This window comes from Andrena cerasifolii, chromosome 14 (genome assembly GCF_050908995.1).
Source record: "Andrena cerasifolii isolate SP2316 chromosome 14, iyAndCera1_principal, whole genome shotgun sequence".
In the NCBI taxonomy this organism is placed as follows: domain Eukaryota; kingdom Metazoa; phylum Arthropoda; class Insecta; order Hymenoptera; family Andrenidae; genus Andrena; species Andrena cerasifolii.
This window is the reverse complement of record NC_135131.1, coordinates 10,360,777-10,380,329: the sequence shown is the minus strand read 5'-3', so window position 1 is coordinate 10,380,329 and position 19,553 is coordinate 10,360,777. Positions and strand designations below refer to the sequence as shown.

The 19,553-nt window shown below is 50.7% G+C and overlaps 1 protein-coding gene across 10 annotated transcripts in view; it reads right to left on the bottom strand.

Annotated features, from left to right (window-relative positions):
* Positions 1–550: 550 nt before the first annotated feature.
* The window catches only part of Psq (pipsqueak), a 32,689-nt gene continuing 13,686 nt past the window's right edge, over positions 551–19,553 (bottom strand). For 7 of the 10 annotated variants that reach the window (XM_076826565.1, XM_076826562.1, XM_076826563.1 and 4 more), the window contains exons 3-9: positions 18,188–18,352; positions 4,798–5,061; positions 4,527–4,659; positions 3,298–3,453; positions 2,440–2,778; positions 1,886–2,336; positions 551–1,732 (exon numbers count right to left, since the gene is read on the bottom strand). In XM_076826565.1, coding sequence (XP_076682680.1) covers positions 1,528–1,732; positions 1,886–2,336; positions 2,440–2,778; positions 3,298–3,453; positions 4,527–4,659; positions 4,798–5,061; positions 18,188–18,352 — 1,713 coding nt within the window. In that variant the 3' untranslated portion in view covers positions 551–1,527. Of the gene's footprint in view, positions 1,733–1,885; positions 2,337–2,439; positions 2,779–3,297; positions 3,454–4,526; positions 4,660–4,797; positions 5,062–12,003; positions 13,617–17,168; positions 17,438–18,187; positions 18,353–19,553 lie in introns of those variants that run through there. The other 3 variants (XM_076826568.1, XM_076826560.1, XM_076826559.1) reach the window with 3 other exon arrangements.

The following is a 19,553-nucleotide window of genomic DNA, read 5'->3' as shown; positions in this document are numbered from 1 at the left end:
GTGAGCATGATAAATTAATAGTAGATCTAACGTATTTTTACATGTGGCAGTTGAGTCGAACGAGAAAGAACTTGTGTTTTTAGAAATCCATAAAATCCACAGAAACCCAGCACTTTCCTCCGTTTTCTAAACGGTCCTCACTTATTTCTCTCTTTCCCCCCTCCCTCTTTCTCTATACTTAACATATCCTATTCAGTCCTTTCCAAAAACACAAAGAAATGCAACATCTATACAATCTAATTAAAGTACGCAAGATTTCGATATTTCGCCCATTGTGAAAATCAGAAGTGGACGATGAAAGAGACGATCCCGAGTTACACGAAACCAAGGTTTTACAATGCTAACGTTCGGTTCCACCATTGAAATGTGAACGATCGAGAATCATTCAATAAATAAAGCACCTTTCGGACTCGTATTCAGTCCAATATTCGAATTCATTTTGAACTCGATTCCATATTGCAACATAACGATATTTCAACGCACAGTAAAACACCGATCATTCTCTTCCGCTGATCGTCTGCATATCATTGCTCGCACATTTTTTTCTTAAAAAACGGCTCTCTTTCGCCCTGAGGAGATCTGTATAGAAACTTTGTGAAAGAAAAATGAGTATTGCTTCACCCACGCGAAATTAGGAAAAGCTCGCGTGGATCGAATATAAGTATTTGCAACATCGAAAATGATATTACACAACCACTGGCCCTCAGGCACATACCTTATCCATTCCTTCGTTTCACACGCTACAATCTTATTGAACGTCGCTTTACGCGTTTAAATTTTGCAAGCGTACGTACGCAATGTACGTGTACGCACGCGTGTGTGGTTTCCCCCCTTACCTAAAAACGTCCACGAATGCGTAAGTTCTTTATTTATACAGGAAAAGCATCTTTCGCGCGCTATCTCAGAGATAACACCTAATCTGAATCACGAATATATAATAAAAAGAAAGTATTGCTTCGAGAAGAACGACCAACTAAGAAAAGAGGAGAGAACAAAAGAACAAGTATGGACGTAAGGCGAATTAAGTTACGAATCGATCGGCTTTCGCGTCAATTTAAATTAACAGGATGTCCGTGTTGAAGGATATCTGATATCCTCGCTGAAAATCCCCTCGGATGTGGGGTACGGGGCGACTTACATGCTAAAGTAGTTTTTTTACGGGGATTCTCCCGACTGTACAAGTGTTCTTTATAAATAATTCTTATAAATTATATATAATTACTCTACGTTCCCGTCTCGACATAAAAATCATACAATGTACACGATTTTTCGCACTTGCGGTAGTTCCACCTTTAATACTGCGAGTTCTTCTTCCTTGGCTCCCCCTGGCCGTCGTATCCCTGTTTCCCGCCCCGACTTTGCACAGATGCGGTAGAAAATATTCGCCAATCGTCCAGCGACGAGTTTGGTTCGGTGGCGATTCCGTGGCATTCTCCGCACAGAAGGAAAAAAGAAAATCGATCGAACTGTAGCGGCGAGTCTGATGGATCATTAAGTTAACTTATCACTCTAATAGAGGGGTAAGTTTCAGCTGCCTTGGTAAGGCATTTGATCGGGAACGGCGGTAGAATGGTTCTGGCTGGGGCTCTGATGGAAATGCGGATTGCTTCCGTCTTGGGATATGTCGCCGACTGCGGGTTCTTCGTACTTCCCCCTCTTGAAACGGCCGTACAAAGAGGAGTAGGGTAGATTGTAGTGAATAGCCGCTTGATTGATGCTCATGTGCCCTAATCTGAAACACGCAAACGAACGGGACGCGTTCCCGATAGATCCACGCAAATTAATTCGGTGCACGAGCCTCGAGCGGCTGCTCTTTTTTCGCGGATACAGAATACTCTCAGATAATATTTCTCACGAGACAAATGCTGAAAAGAAAAGTGTTTACCTGACGGCTTCGAGGGCCTCCGTCATGGCGTCCTCGCTCCAAGGCGTGGGGTTGCTTCTGCTCAGTTCGATGCCTTCTCTCTTACATCTACCGTACAACGTCCCCGTGGGTATGCCGAACTCCGTGGAGGCTCTCTGCACGGACGTCTGGCCGGACCTGATCGCTTCCAGAGCACGGTCCAGGTCAGCGGGCGACCAAGTGGTCGGGCTGGCGTTGAAAGGCGCGGCCAGTCTGATCCCCTCCCTCCTAGCGATTTTGTACAACGTGCTTGATGGTATGCCGAACGCCTTCGAGGCCTTGTTCGCGGAGATGGTGCCGGTTCGGAGGGCCTCGAGGGCGTTGTTCAGGCTCTCGTCGCTCCACGACTTGGTCGGCCCGTCTTTCTTCGGGGTGTCTATCCCTAGCCGGTGCGCCCTTTGCCACAGGGTCGTCGATGGTATGCCGAAGGTCGCTGTAACGGTCGCCGCGAATATTGAATGAGCACAGAGAACAAAGAGAACTCGCGAGACTGTGGCTCTGCGATTGTCGCGGACGAGTCGAAGGGTTTCAATTACCGGAGGCTTTCGTTAGGCTCATGTCGTGGTTCCTCAGCGCTTCCAGCGCGGCGTCCATGTCCTCCTGCGTCCACGATTTCGAGCCGTGGTGATGCGAGCTGGACTGGCCGGAATGGCCCCTGGAGTTGTTCTCGCCGGAATCCGAGTGGACGGAGCTTCCAGACGGCATCAGGCCGAGCAGCTCCGGCGTGATCATCATCATGTTGTCGCTGTCGGCCGCGTTCTTCGAGCTGACGCTCGCGCGGTCCGACATGTGGCTGTCGATGTCGATCGTGTCCGACGAGTCCATCGTGTGCAACGTTTCGAACTTTATCTTCACGCTGTCACAGTTCTGAATCTCTGCAAGCAGATCCGCGCGTACAACGGCAATCCCTCCGACCCCATTTCGATTGATCGGCTACGGGAAGCTGGCGGAATCGACTAAGAATCGCTGGCTAAACGCTCGAAACGCGAGCCCCTCGATCGTCCACTGTCTACCTGGACCGTCGCGAAAGGAACGTCGAGGAGCGAGGCTCCAGTGCGTGCACTAAATGAGGTTGCGTGGGCTGTTACGAACGGAGCAACGCAAATCTAATCGCGACCAGTTAAGCCCGATTAGACCAATTATTCTGATTCCCTGCCTGTCTAATGACCGGCTACACTTTTATTCCTCCCTCCCCTGGCGATTCGTCGTCGGTCGCGCGGCATTAACTGGCAACTGTGATAATTACGTGGGAGAGTTTTTTCAGTAGCAACTGAAATCGGCGACGAGAGATCCGCGATACGTAACCCTCAGATTTTTAACGAGCAATCTCTCAGCGACGATCTTTCTCTGCACGGTAGTTAATCGGAGTACATGAATTTTTATAAAGACCACACCTGTAGAGTGATGATCCGGATCTCTGAGATGGGTGATCGTGGTGCCAACCAAGGTTGCGCTCGGTGGCGTGGGCTGTGTCTCTGGGGGCAGATCGACCTCTCCAGGATCAGGATGGTGGCCGTAGTGGCCGAGCCCTGTGTGACAGAACATGTCGCCTTTTTATTTCGAGTGAAAAGTGTCTGTCCTGCCGTACGCCGGAGCGATAAACCGCCCCACACCTGCGAGTCCCTTGCACTCTTGTCGAGTATCAACGCTCGAAAATGGACATGTATTTTGAAAGTGATTCACGCGTACTGCGAAGGTACCGTGCGGGTGATTAATTAAACGAGAGTGAGCGTGCGTCTTGAATTAAGGAGGGGATTCTCGTGTCACAGCCCCCGAAATTTATGAATTTTTTTGTTAAAAAACTATTGTCAATATTGAATTAAACTCTGTTGGGATATAGGGAGACAACTTTAAACTCGTAGAATTTTTTTTGTACCTCGATCCTTCGTATTATTTATTATTAATTATTCTGGAATCGTGTTAACTTCTTTGGCGATTTTGGCGTCAGGTGTAGCACCTGCCAAAGTCATCTGAGTGCAAGAAGAACATTTTCTTAAAGTTAAATAATTTACGCTGGGACTGGACCTAATTATAATGTTAGTTTTTGTTTATAATACTTGTTTCATCGATGTAAAGAATAATATGAAAGATTTGTCTAAGGAAAAAACTTACTTTTTCCTTCAAACGCTATAACTCTCTCAATTTTTCATTTTTTCCCTTTAAAGTAGACCAATCCCAGCGTAAACTATCTAACTTTAAGAAACTCCTATTTTTTTTGCATTCAGGTGACTGTGATGGGTGCTACACATCCCGCCAATAGGAGTTGCATTGCCGAAGAGGTGGAGAAGACTGCGCAATAATTAATAAATAATAAGAAGGATCGGTATAAAAAAAATATTTTCTGCAAGTTTAAAGATGCCTCCATATATCCCAAAAGAGTTTAATCCAATATGACCAACAGTTTTTTAAAAAAAAATCCTAAATATCAGTTGATTTTTGGGGCTGTTAGACGAGAATCACCCTTTATCGTTCAGTTCTTCGTGGGAGAATCGTGGACATTATTAGAAGGCCCAAGATATTTCTACCGTACCCCCTCTGTTAAAACAATCGCAGCTGCACCCTTTGCTACGGTGGATGCGCAAGGGTCGAGGTGTGAGGCGTGATTCTCGATCACTCTGCTTACCGTTGTTATTGTTGTTCGTCCCGTTACCGTTGTTGTTGTTATTGTTGTTGTTGCGCTGGCAAGTTTCCAAGACTACTGCTGCCGTTGTTCCCTCCGCGCAATCTTCATCTTCGGCCTGCCAGTCCCTGTGGTTCTGCGGAAATATCCGGTACGAATTTAGCGACGGCCATGAGGAGATCGCCGGACGGCTGTCACGTTCGCACGCATTTTCCCTCCGTGCCCCCGTTTCCTCCTCGCTTTCCTCTCGCGCGCCCCCACGAACGTTACTCACCTCTTTGTTCTCCCGATTGTAGTTCTCGTTCGACTCCTCCTCTTTGTACCTGTCGTAGTGCCTGGAGTCGGTGGCGCGAGGCTCGAACGTGGTTCTGGCCCTCTTGTACCTCGGATGGTGACGCTTTAGCTTGGTGAAGTTTATCCTAGGAGTGCCTGGTTCCCGTGACGGCGAGCTCAGGCTCACCGAGGGTGGGCCGTCTCTGCTTTCCGGCACCTCGCAGAGACCTTTGATCTTCAGCTGATCGGCCGTCTTCAACAGTGACTGCAACAAGCCAGTTAACAAACGCCACGTGTTAACTCCACCTCGTTTCTAAACTGTTCCGTGCTTAAGAGTAAACTTGAGTATGTTGCGGGTGGAAGAAATGTACATAGGGGGCTGGCGAAAGTCACGAGAGGACGAAGAGAATAAAGGGTCCAGAGAGTCGTGGATTTTGGGTACCAAGAAATAGTAGATGCAACATTAATTGCCCAAGGAACCAACGCTAGACCCATTTCACCAATTCGCCAATTCTCCCAGCGACCAGCCAGAATTCCACGGCGCGGTGGAACCCGAAGAATCGTCACCGCGTTGCCGGAAGTCGCGCCGATACGTACCCGAATCGCGGGGTTGCGCGAGGATCGTGGACGCGGAATAACCCATTCCGATAAACCCCTTTTCCCGGAGCGGAATAAAGAAGAAGAGCCGAGGACAGGCGGGCGGATTTGCATATTTCTGGTAAAAGCTCGTCATCCTTGCGGCCTGCCGCCCCGACGGATACAGTTTCATGTTGCAGTCGCCGTCTGGCCGCGGGCTCGTTCTAAAATCAGTTTCGCGATCCAGTTTCGGCGCGCGGCGATTCATCGGCAGGGTGCGTCGACCCGCGAAAGTCGAGCGACGTCCTCCCTGCGAACGCGTCCACCCCGCCCCCCTCTTTCGCTGTGATCTTAACCTTGAAAGCGGACGACCGAAGGAAACTGGCGCAGGAAAGAAGAGACGAGGAGCGACAACGCGACGGATGGCCCAGAGCGGAGCGGAAGAAGCGCGCGGCGGAACAAGGGCGAAAGGAAGTGGAGGAGTGGAACAAGGGCGGTTTCCGCGTGGCGGAACGGTGCCGAAGCCCGGCTCCGCCTGTGTTTCCGGGCGCCGACGATAAAGCAACAACCCGACGGAGGAGCACGAAGGCGAGAGCAACGACGGTTCATCGTTCTCCAGCTTATAAGCCGGCCATCAAATTAGCTTCAAGTTGCGCGCCGGATGGGGTGCGATGACTGTAACTCCCATGCGAGCAGCGCACGGTTGTTCAGAGTCCCACATCTGCACAGAGCCCACCCCAGTTAATGACGATCAGCAATCGATGCGAGTTAACGCGGAGAAACAACACCGCGGGAGTCTAAATGCAAACGGGGCAGAGAAACGCGCGTGGAGTGTGTAGAGGAAGGAAGGGAGCGGGAGGTAGAATAATTGGGAAAAAATGGAAAGGAAAACAAGGAGGATGGTGGAGAAAGGATGGATGGATGGGTAGAGGGACAGAAGGGAAGGATAGAAGAGACGAGGAAGAAGGCTCGCGTTGAAGTTGAGGCTCTCTGTTCTTTAATCAAGCCAGGGGTGGTGCGATTAGACAGGGTCGGCGAGGGGACAGGCGGCTAGAGAGCGGTGCCGGCGGTGGCGGTGGCTAGGAGGGGGTGGCTAGGAGGCAGAGGAAGAGTTAGGCGATGGAAGCAGAGGGTTCCAGGTGGGGGTTTAGGCAGGCTGCGCCGGGGGTGTCGGTGGCGGCTGGAAAGCGGAGCGTGGGTGGAAAACTGGGTGGCGGTGGGTAGGACTAGGTTCGCAGCGGTATGGCTGGAGGAGAAGAAGAGAATTGCAACGAGAGAGAGAGAGAGAGAGAGAGAGAGAGAGAGAGAGAGAGAGAGAGTAGGAGAGAGAGAGAGAGGGGGGCAAAAACGTCCGCAGGAAGAATGGGGAGGCCTCCGACGCGGCTGTCGCGGCCCCAGGGCCGTATCGACCACCCCCAACCCCCGATTCTCTCCTCGGCACTCGCGACGGCACCGACACCGGTGACTTCCAACCGTTTCCACGCACGCATTCTCTCTCTCTCTCTCTCCTTCCCTCTCCCTCTCTTTCACCTTCCATCCCTCTTTCACACGCCTCCCCTCACCACCACCCCCCTCCGGGTTGCGGGCGGATACGTATAACCTCGTTGAAATGTCCGCGAATCTTCGAACTCGACAATCCGTGAGTTTCGTAGTATTGATTGCAGCAGGGTGATCGAACTTCCATGTCGGACGTGCATGCCGCGGCGACACGACGATGCCGTCACCCTTCTAACGGGTAGTAATTAAGATTGCCCGGGGATAGGTTGGGCAGCTACGACCGCCTCGCGCTTTCCGAAATCTTCGCGGGGGTGGGCGTCGTGCCCCGAGGAATACGCGTGGAGTTCGAGAAGCCGGCTGTAGGAGCGGTCACTGTGCAAAATCCTCCGCCGCTACAGCCGCTTTCCCGTAATTCCTCGGCACGCGTGCATCCCCCCGTCGAACCGATACGGAACTTTACGACCGACGATCGCGACGTCGTGCACTATGAGTGATCCCCGGGGGAGTTGGCGGAAAACGCTCCGTCGCACAGTGGGGAAATTTCGCGATTTTATGGCCAAAACCACAAAAATCAGTTTTACAATTCGACAAAGTAAATGCAAATGTCAATTGATGAACTAATATGAGTATCGAATGCCAACAATTTTACTGTTATATGCTTTAATACGAAGCTCGTATAGACTCGCAAATGTTTATGTTCATGCGAGGTTAGACCGATCGCAAAGAATTAATCCAGATTTTCAAGTTGCTTCGAACACTTATATTGTGTTATCCAAAGATCTGAAAATAATTTCAAGGCATACAAATAACCTTGTCACATAAGAATTAATTTTCAATGCATAAAATAGACTATTTTGATTCTATAATTGCAATTATTAATTGCTAATAGTTGCTAATCTTGTAATTGTAAGCATTTTTTTTAAACACGATCCAGTGTGTCTTGTCTAACATACGACATAACTGTGACCGAGACTGGTTCACAGGTTATACAATACAAACCTTCTTATTCTTTTTTAAAAGATTTTATTCAGCTTCGATTCTCTGTTTGATTGTTTGTATTATGTATGTTTGTCGTCAGAAGCGCTAACCCTTCTGCTATGCCCTGCTGCACTGTAGCAGAGGCATGCTCTAACAAAGAAAAAAGTGTATAAATGTAAATAATACAAAAATCTTTATCATCCGTAATTTTTGTAAGTGCTGTTTTTAGGATAATTTAGTTTCTCATATATTAGAACGTAAAAGTGCCGAATTTTATATATTAAAAATAAGTTTTGAGGTTTTGACCACTAAAATGGATATAGTTCTTCAATTGACATTTGTATTAAATTTGTAAAATTAAAAAATTTCATTTCTGTAGTTTTGGCCATAAAATCGCAAAATTTTCCCAAGTGGGACATTCCACGCGAACTCGAAAAGATTTCGGAGTAAATTTTCGTAGATTGCTGAAATTTGAATATGCTGTAGTCTTTAGTGATATTTAAACGTACCTCAAAGGATTTTTCAAAATTTTGAAAAATATCGATTTTACAGCTGTTTCAAGTTAAGCGCTAACTTTTTTTTCAATAAATTATAGCTATGGAAGTAGTAAACGGATGGAGATGAGCTTTACGGTGTTTATAGAGAAGACATTGAAGTTTTAAGAAAAAAATATTTCACTTAAAAAAAATTTTTTTAATCATTTTTGTGCAATTATTTTAAACAAACGCAGCTTTTTAACATCGGGCGCGATTTTAAAAAATTGAAAAACAAGAAGAATATAGTTCTATCCTTCCCCTTGATGGAAAAATTGTAAAAAATGTGGACATTTTAAAATTGGCCCTGTAGAAATTGCGAAAGTTGACGCTGCGTTGCTCAGCACCGGCTCGACTGGTCGGGCCGTGCGGTACTCGCAGCGGCCAAGCGGCTATACCTGATATTCTTATACAGGATTCTCGAAAATGGTAAGTATTTGAAAAAAACTCTTACTATTTATATTTTGGAAAATTTGTCCATCAAGGGGAAGGATAGAACTACATTCTCCTTTTTTTAAATTTTTAAAATCGCCCGCGATGTAAAAAACCTGCATTTGTTTAAAATAATTCCACATAAATGATTCAAATTTTTGTTGTTAAACTGAAATAATTTTTTCTTAAAACTTCAATGTCTTCTCTATAAGCACCGCAAAGCTCATCTCCAACCGTTTACTACTTCCCTAGCTATAATTTATTGAAAAAAAAGTTAGCACTTAACTTGAAACAGCTGTAAAATCGACATTTTTCAAAATTTCGAAAAATCCTTTGGGGTACGTTTAAATATCACTAAAGACTACAGCATGTTCAAATTTCAGCAATCTACGAAAACTTACTCCGAAACCTGTCCGAGTTCGCATGGAGTGTCCCCACTGTGCGTCGATCGTTCCTCGCGGCTTCCTCGCTGCTCCAAAGCGAATGGGTGCCACTGAGTGCACCGAATCTATCGAATCGAGCGTTGCCCTCCGCGGCGCGAAGATTCGATGGCGGGCTGTCGCTCGATGCCGCCCGAGCGAGGCCCGCGGAGGTGGCGTTGCGGGTGCTTTAAATGGCATGTCGCGGTTCAATTAAATAAATAAAGAACGGGCGAAGATCGTTGCGGGGGCAGAGGTTTAACGGCGACGCGGGCACTTGGAGAACCACGGTCGCTAGGCGATGGGCTGGCAGGCAGGGCAGAGCGCGGGTGTTGGTGCAGGGGTTAGGGAACGGGCGGGTAGTCGGTTGGTTCGGCGGTGGATGCATAGGGGTGGTGCCATCGGTTCGGAGGCAAGAGGGAAAGCCACCGGCAGAATCCAACCTCACCAATCAATACTTAGGGTTCAAGGGCATCGCCAGACCAATTATCCCAGACTAATTGACGCGAGACGGGAGGGAAAAAAAAATTCCAAACCCCTAGCCTCTTCCGATCTGTGCCCTTCCTCAGCGACGAGACTTCCGCCGGTTACCCCCGCGGAACCGGGGTGTCTTCGGGAGTCAACGACCGTCGGCAGCTCCCCGGAGACAGGGATTACTTCCGTTGCCGATCTTTGAATCTAATCTACATCGCCGGATTAGAGTATTAGACGAGTCGACCTTGAGGAAGTCAAGTCCGAGGATAAGGCGGGGAACGACACACCGGAGGACAAATACACCCGTCGAAGCCGACCGAAAAGCGAGCGAGAGCGGCATCCGAAAGTGGAGGGTGAATCGCGGGCAGTTCTTCAGTCGATGCAGAACGCGACACGGGAGTAGGGAGGGGCGGAATTCTTTGAGCAGGAAGAAGGAATAACGGGTGCGGTAAAACGAGAAGTCCAACAGGTGTAAATCCGCAAAAAGATCGACCGTGGAAACGTTTCGCCGAGAACAGGAAGGACGCGAGCAGGGTGGCCGGGGGGTTGGTCTCCGTAAGACCGTACCAGGAGACGGTGTAAGGTACATTATACAGACATACCGGGGGCAGGAAGAGATCCCCCGGCATAGGTAGAATAGCGGAAGAAAGAGAGAGAGAGAGAGAGAGAGATAAGGGAAGGGGGGAGTATAGAGATAGGGTGGGAGGGATGAGGAAAGGGGAGAGAGATAGATGTGAAAGAGAGAAACGAGGAGGGAAACGGAGTGGAGAACGCAACGGGGGAATCCCCGAAGATGGTCGTAGGGTCGACTCCACTATTACGAATACGGCGCCATAACGGAATTGATAATGTAACGGGCGTCACGAGCATAACCTTCCTCTCTTCTTCTCCACGCTACATAACCTCCTTTCTGAATGGAAGCGCGGACACCACGTGCTCTCCTCGGGCGAGTGCAAGAACACGCGAGTGCGAGAATGCGAGGACGCGCTACCTCGGGGATGCGAGTACTCTACTTACGTTTCACCTGAAAATACTCGTGTTCGGGGGCTGATTTTTTTTACGCGAGCAGTGATTCCACCGCGGATCTTTGCCGCGGATCGATCGCCATCGATCGAAGCTGTCTAAGATATCGGAGTGCGCTGGTTTTAATAAAATTGTACGTTCATCAGCCTCTGCGACTTGCGGCAAGGAGCGGCTGTTAATTTCGAGCGTGACCGCAGTTTCGGTACTTGGACCGAGCCTTTGCCGAGCGTACGCTTCCGCTAACAATTAACGGAAGGTTTACGACTATCCAGCGGCGCGATCTAAATCGGCAAGATAAGAGGCGCGTGAAGCGAGTGTTTACGAACGTGAAGCGGAGTAGCCTGATAATGTGGACGGCGCAGTTTCACGGATGCTCTAAAGGATCCTCGTCGTGCACACGCTGCCGCATCTCGATCGTTCTTCTCTCGGAAGGAACGGTCTTTGACTCGATCGTTCCGTGTGCAGGGTTATGGTTTTCCAAAGGGAAGCAGGTACGATTTTCACTTCGCAACGGAGGGAAGATTGATTCGCCCGTTAGCTGCGTTAAACGAAAGCGTAACGTACCGACTATTGGCCTGTGATTATGGGCACGCACGCCGAATTGGAGAGTGCATCGGGAGGGAACGCACTACCACCGCAGGGAGACCGTCGGTGACGAGTGCTGGATGAATCGCGCGAGTCGGATTATCTGTGCACAACGAGTTGCAGCGTTCCACGCGCTCGATGGACGGTTCGCGGTGCGGTAAATCCATGGATCCGTGTCGAGGTGGATCACACCGAACGGCGGAGAGCCGGCGATCACTTGGCGGCGTGTCGGGCCGTTGCGTTTGTGCGTGCGATCCGACAGGGAGACACTTTTGCAACGCGACCGCGAGGCCCAGACGCTCGGAATTCACGGGCTAATTCGTTGGCGGATATCTCGGCGCGGCGACTCGATTGGCGATCGGACGAGAGAGAAAGAGAGAGGTGGCGGCGGTAGGATCCGCAGGAAACGTTCTGGCGCACAAAAATATCCCGATAGGCGACGGCTCACGTGCACGACGCCGTCGCCGTCGTCCGAGACGGTTCCGCCGGTCGGCCGGGTCGCGTCGCGCTGTCCACGTGAAAGTCTCGCCCCTTTCTCTCTCTCCTTTTCTCGGGAGGATTCCGTAGGAGGCAAGGTCCATGGTACGGCGGAGTCGGAATAACGCGACGCGACGCGACACAGACGCGCCTCCCCGCGAACAAGACACTCTGATCCGAGCCGCGAAGGAAGTTGTATCGTTTATCACTCACCTGGCTGCGATAGTCCGTGGGCGAGCGGTCCTTCGTCGAGCGAGCGGAGGCGCACGAGGAGGAAGGGAAAAGGAAACGAAGGTAAGAGGGAAGGAAACGGGAAGGGCGCGCGGAGGTGGCAGGGCCGAGGGACGAACGAGAGGACGAGTGTTGCGAGGGGAGGAGCACCGGGGAGTCGGCGGAGGAGCAGGAAGCAGGCGAAGACGAAGGTGAAGGTGAAGACGGATAAGAGGAGGAGCAAGGAGAAGAGGAAGCAGACAGGCAGGAAGAGACACGGGAAGAAGAGGAAGAGGAGGAAGTGGAAGTGGCGACGAAGAGGAAGGAGAAGGAAGCGGAAGAGGAGGAGGAAGAGGAGGAGGAAGTGGCGGAGGAGGAGAAGGAGGAGGAGGAGGAGGAGACGGAGGAAGTGAAAGAAGCAGGAGGAGGAAGAGGAGGAGGAGAAGAAGAAGAGGAGGCACAGAAGAAGAAGTCACGACGGGAAAACGAGCCGGTGCCGGTGCCGCAGCCGCCGTTAGTAGAGACGACGTCGTGAAAAAGCCAGACGAAACCGTGTACGAGGAGGTTACGACCACGTAGAACGAGAGGATAATTCCTGGCAGGGCCCGATCTCCTACGCGGCGAAGCCCAACGAAAGTGAAATGGCATTCGGCGCTCCGTGCTGAGGGCGCACGGCATTCGGAGGAGCGAGGAGATGAAGAGGACGCGGCGGAGAGCAGGAGGAGGTGGAGGAGGATGAGGTAGAGGAGGAGGAGGAGGAGGAGGAGGAGGTAGAGCCAGAGCCACAGCCACAGCCAGAAGAGGAGGAGGAAGAGGAGAAAGAGGGAGGTGGAGGAGGAGGAGACGGCGGAGGACGCCGCGAAATTCGCCGACGCGACCAACAAGGACGGATTTAGGCCGCGCTCGAGCGCGTACGACGAGGAGGAGAGACTCGCGGGGGATGCGTGCTCGCCGGTGGACAGAGACCGATTGAGCGTTCGCGTGGAGCGAGCGAGCGAGCCAGCACACCTGACCAGTCCCAGGCAGCGGGGTAAGGGGTTGAAAACCGGCGGGTGGCAGGACTGTCGGCGACGGGAAGCGGCGAAGGGGGCGGCAGGAGAGTCCGTTCGGTGGAGGGGCGACGGAGAGGGAGAGAGAGAGGGAGTGAGAGTCGCACAGCCACGATGCACGAGCGAAACGGGGGTGGGAACGGAGATCGAGGGACGCGGGTGGCAGGGAGGCGTCAGGGGATAGAGGAGGCAGAAGGGGCGCGCAAAAGTCTGCGGTGCTCGAGAGAAACGCGCGTCAGAGACAGAGAGAGCTTGCGTCTGTTGCGGGAGAGCGACTAGGACGGCCGACTAGCGCGCGCGGTTCCCGCGGGAGCGAGCAAGACCTCCCGGTCACCGGACGAGGACCGAGCCGAGCGGAGCGGAGAGCACGAAAGCGAGCGAGACGGTGCCGTCCAGGAGACGGAGAACGGTGTTCGGCGACAGACTGACGAAGACGGATGCAAGGTTCGCGAGAGAACGAGAAAGGACGGCAAGGCGAGACCCAACCGCGGTCGCCAGACAGAGCTAGCGTTATGTACTCGCGTGAACACGCCGGTCGAGAACTCCTCGTGCGCATACATACGTGCGTGTATATACGTACGCGCGTGTGTGCATATAGATGCGTGTACACGCGAGAAAGAGAGAGAGAGAGAAAGAGCGAGAGAGAGAGAGAAGACTGTTGCAGTGATGTACGTCTAAAGTTAGGACCCTGGTTCCCTGGACGTCGCCGAGAAACTGCAAGAGAATTTATTCTTTCGACGCTCGCGAACGAGCATCTGATTTTGGGACGTCGGTAGAATCTTCTTGCGTAAAATTATCGACGATTAAATTCTTCGTCTTTCACTGTAAAACTTGAAGAATTCCAGACTCCGTCTGGGCCTTCTCGCGCGGCTGCTTCGTGTGCCGCAAACCTTCTTTATACTATATCTTGGGACAGGGGAAATACCTTACGATCGAACGAGTGATAGACACGTTTCGTTACGATACGCGTTGAAATTCTTATGAATTATGAGAGAGACTCTTCTCTTCTTCTTGGTTCTTTGAAAGCGGACATTGAACTGGAATGGCATACAAAAGACGAACGTTACCCTTGAACTTGCTTCTGTCTGAACCTAACGCTCGCGAGGCGGATCGAATGAAATGGATGAACTAGAAGAGGCGGCATCCTTCGAAGTTACGCTACATCGAACCCCAAAGGTGGAGCACAGTTAATACAACAGCACTGCATGAAAGTTACATGGAGCTAACGACACTTGAACAATCGCGAGCTGAGGAAACGTGGAACGCGTCGAGGAGATCGAATTACCCAGCGTTCCCCGTGGCCGTTAACGGGCCCCTGTGGAGGACCCTGGAGGGTCCACGTCCACGGAGCCGGCCCTGCCGACTCGAGTCGAGTCGACGGCGACGCGACCCGACTCGATTCCATTCGACTCGACTCGACTCGCGAGCGGCTGTGAACGAGCGAGCGATCTAGACACGCCGCGTCGCGGCGAGGGAAGAGGGCACCGGTCGGTTTCGGGAGAGCGAGCACCGCGAAGGAGGACAGAGAAGCGTCGAAAGCGGGCGAGCCGGAGCGGGACGGAAGGACGGTTGGAATGAGAGAAGCGGTAGACGGTGGAGAAGGAAGGTTCGAGTCGCGAATTGCAGAGCTTGCGCGGCGGACAAAGAGAATCTGCGGCTCCAGTCGTCTCTCTACGCACACAGCCGTGCCCGCGGCGCGCACACACGGCCCCGGTGCATCCTTGTGCACGCATGTGCGCGCCACTGCAGAAATCGCGGGTACAGTCGACGGAGGAAGCGCGAATTCTCTTGTTCCTCCGCGTTCGACTTTCCCGCTATCCTTTCCCTCTTTTATCTCGTCACGGTCCCTTTCCTTTCTGCTTCGCGCGTCTATCGAGGGGAATAAAGAGACCGCGAACGGAGTCGCACGACCCGAACAACGCTCGTCAGATTCGTACGAACGCGAGAGGGAACGGGCGTGCGGAGAGAGGCGAAATTCTCAGTCGTACATGCAGAAACTGAACTTGGCCCGAGTACAGTCGCGAAATTCCATTCCGCCAGTCCGCACCGAGTATTGGGAGGAAAGGAGATTTCTTTCATTCGCGACGCCAATGCCACGCGCCCACGAGTATCAAAGCTGCACGAATAACCTTCGAAATATGTAGATCATAATTTCGGTCCGTTAATTGACTATCGTCCGGCGCGATCACGCCCGGCCTGCGCTCACCTATGAACGGATATCGGCAACGAACGATTAACAGCCGTTATAATTATTGTTTAGGAAGCCGGTAGGCAGCAACATTGATTCGATCTTTAGCTGAAACGTACAACTGAACTGTCTGGCAGTGGTCACGACCACTTGTATCGATTATCTTCTCGCGTGGCACGTACGCGGCCAATGCGAGCATTGTGGTACAGATTCGGAAATTAAATCGCGTTGCTGTAAATCGACTATCGTCTCGACGTACCGTTCACTCTTTACCGCCCTCTTCTCGCGCCTGCTTTCGCTCGCATTCTATAATTCGTCCACCCAGCCTCGCTGTAGGCGACGAAATTTCGCGAAATTACAAGGCCCGGTGCCAGAAGACCGGACAGCTCGTCCCGTCGTTCGTTTTTAAACTTGTCACGCGGCCGCGAATCCCGAACTACTCGAAGAAAGGAGATATCGATCGAGAACGAGGTCAGTAGAGAACACTATCCTTGTCCCTACGCGACTCGGATCCTCCTTGCACGATCACCGCGCGCGCAATTGACAAAGGATAGTCGTAAAGGACATTTACGCCAGGCATCCTCGGTCGCACGTTGCTCTATCAATCGCAAGACGAGCTGTTAATTCGATTGGGAAACGAATATCGGATCGTGGAGTCCGCGCTGTGCTTTTGTTTCGGCTAGATCAAGAAGTCGTCGCTCGATCGCGGACGCAGACCTCAGGGCCATTGCCATCTAACGACACGCACAGAAATGACCGTGAATATACGGTATGCCGGCGCATATAGCGAAGCCTGATGCACATGAGCGATATGCGTTTTCTTCGTACGCCGTCGTCTTAACTCTCGTGTCAAGGACAGCGAGTCGAAGGACCACGCGTGCCAGGCCCTATCTATAGGCTTTTCTCCGAAAATGTACCGTAAAACGCTTCTCGGATATTGAACGCTCCCGTCGATCCGCTGCCCGTTTCGACACGTTCTTCTTCTTCGCATTGGGTCCTTCGCGACTGTTGCCCGGTCTAATTACAAACCGCGACGATTTCGACGTGCGCCGCTCGGATAAGAAGGGGGCAGGGGATCGGTCGAAAAGAAATCGTTCCACGAAGTTCGACAACGGTCCCGATCCTGAATTACGTACGAGACGAGCACGCCTGCCAGCCAGATACGAAACTCCGAGCGAGAAGAGAGCACCAATCAGGGGCGTGAGCATCGTTGCGTGCCAACACGTTTTGCTTCACGGAACGGGGCAAAAGGGAGGTAAAAAATGGCAGAGTAACGAAACTCGAGGCATCGCTCGCTCGCGATTCTCTCGGGCATACGTTTTCACGCGTAACCGGCCTGAGAGGCGACCACGGGCACGAACGAGCATTCCACGTAGTTTCGTAGAGTAATAAGAATGGGCTTAAAGAAGGAATCCGGGGAATAAAATGTACGGATTAGACGGACTAGAATTAGCGTTGCAAACAATCCGCTTTCAAAGCAATTAAGTCGGGCTTACAAGTTACGTGCGTACACGGGGATACGATGGCCAAGGTGATAATGGTTGAGTGCCACTGCGCCGGTACGCGTGGTAGTAGTAGCTTGATTGCTGGACAATGGAATCTAACGAGACGGGCTTGAAGACTGTCTTATTGATCTCGCGAAAGTGAAAAGCGTAAAACGCGTAATAACGGTGTACGAGCGTTGATAATTCGGGTGAAACGTACGCGCGTCCGACGCTGGATTCTTATCGGTTCAGAGGCAGCCGCAAGTGTGTACAATCGCTGCGATGTATTCGGCGCACGAGAGAAGGTGATCGGTAATTGTATCGGTCACTGCCTGCAGACGCATTTAGATTGCTTGGAAAGTAGTGGGGTGGAGTTCGTAGGTTCCAACAAATTAATTGTACTGGACAGAGCAACTGTAATTTCATCCGAGAGAACATATTCCATACCTTTCCTTGTGTCGCACAGGGCGTCCTAAGGAACATGATTTCCTTGATACACTTGGTAAACTGTTGGCGAAACTACCATGGGACTTGGATCGAACAGTGCTTCGCGGGATTAAAAGAAACGCGCGCGGAAGGGAAAGCGGAGATTTGAGACGCGCGTGTAGAACTTCCCTGGTGGCAAGTGAGCCGTGATTTATGACAAGTATCGGAGTCGATGGAGAGCGAGGAAGAATGGAAAGAAGAAAGGCAGGATCGCGTGAATAGACGATCGAAACGCGATCCACGACTGACTCGCGCGCGGGTATTTATGGCGCCATCTCGAGGCTGCAACCTCAACACTTTACTGGCTATACGCCAGGTAAATTATGGTAAAACAGAGCGAGAGGAACGTCGGTCGGTAAAGTAGGCACCGGAACGGTGGTACCATGCGAGGCTGGTCGAAACGGAAGAGGGAAGTTAACTTCCGACGGATGCGCAGGGGCGGAAAGGAAGTGGGCGAGCATACCCCGGCAGAATTCGTCTCTGCTGTCGGTAAGAGCGCGCGTGAGAGGATGGTTTCGCGTAAACGCGATCGAACGCGGTGTAGTGCGCAACGAAGAGAAAGTCTGGATCGTCTCGTCGTTTCTATCGTGTCTATTCGTTTCACTCCGCGAATGCATTTTAATCAAAAGCGGTGTTCGATGATACAGGAAATCGTGACGCGGTATTGCTTCACCCGTTCAACGAGTACGAAACGGTACCTGAGTTCTTTATGCCGCGGTTCACGCGACCGAACGTGTACCCTGGATTTCAAACATTTCGCGGCTTAAATGATATTTTATCTTTTATCCGCTCCGTCGCGCTGTCTGACGCATTTCCACGGGAGCTTTGCACGTTCGATCTCATTAAACAGAGTTATACAGTTAGCGGGACCGCGCCATATGCGTTTGACGGCGCACGGCACAGTGGATATTAAAAATTCTGCTTGAGAGATATCGCGCTAGGTCTCCGTCTATACTTTATCGTCAAGTTCCGAGACTCACCTGAAGTTCTGCCTGCGATACGTCGATCTCTCCCCGGTAGACGAACTCTATGATGAACTTGAGGTCATTGAAGCACACGTCTTGCGGCATGATGATCGTGGGGTGCTTGCAGGGATTCGACAACAGCAGCTTTTGAAAGTACGAGCTGCAAGCTGACAGTACCACCTGCGCAAAAGGAAACGGTCCACTGAGCGAAACGATACTACCATCGACCGATCTAAATCGCGAAACGACGTTGTTTACGAAATAAGCGAGGGCTGTTAATCTGTTAACCGAGCTGGCACCTCGCGAAACTTTGATAATCACGGCGCAAGAGCATGCACGAAAAGATGAAGCTTACTGTCTTTAATCATATTTAGTCCGTAATTTGTCGCTAAACCAAACTAAATATAGGCAACTCAGGGGCCATCCTTAAGTTACGTTAGGATAATTTTGGCGAATTCTTCCCCCTCCCTCTCCCAGTATAAGAATTCGTAAGATTTGATCCAACCCCCTCCTCGCGTAATATTTTTTTTCGCTTAATTTTTTCAGTTATCAAAATTCTTTCAAAGGTTTATATAATTCATTGAACTCGGTTTTGGGAAATTTAAACTAAAACTACTTCTCCGGAACATTAATGACAGGATTTGTATTTATTGAAAATTTGGTTAAAAAATATTAATATTTTGTAAGAAAACGTAAGAAATTCGCGACTCCCTTACGTAATTTAAGGATGACTCCTTATCGAGAGTGTACTACATCAGGGTAAAAGAATGTCTTTCATGGATCACGACTAAACTGAATACGAAATCTCTCGAAGCGCGCCGTACTGTAGCTGATTAGCTATTTCTTTTGAAATTAATTAACATCGTGACATCGATTGCCCTCAACTTGTACAATCTACAAATTTTTACGCATCGACCAGATCGTAAAGACTCATTCGTACTTGTCTTCCGGATTGCTATACGTCTCGTTTCGCCGACACTGATACCGTAAATCGTTTACGTACGGTAGCGAACTCGTTTTGCCTGGCAAGATACTTTTGTTCGTAATATTGGCTCTTTCGGAGAATCTGCACTGAAACTCCTGCAACCTTCGCAAGTACCTGCAGGTACGCGTCCGCTTTTCGTACAGGTTCTCGACATTCTTTTTGCCACTATTGCGGGTACTGTTTTCGTACACTAACGTGAATTTTGCCGCTTCTAAATAAATAAACGAATAAATATTCGAACACATAAGGGGGCGTTCCTAGCGGAACGACCCAGTTAACGGATTAAACGATCGATCGCTTCCTGAACCTGTTCGTCTCGAAGAAGAAGTCTATCGAAGACGATCCAACGCTACACTGCTCTATAAAGAATTTATCCGTGAAAGTGCCGAGGTGGAG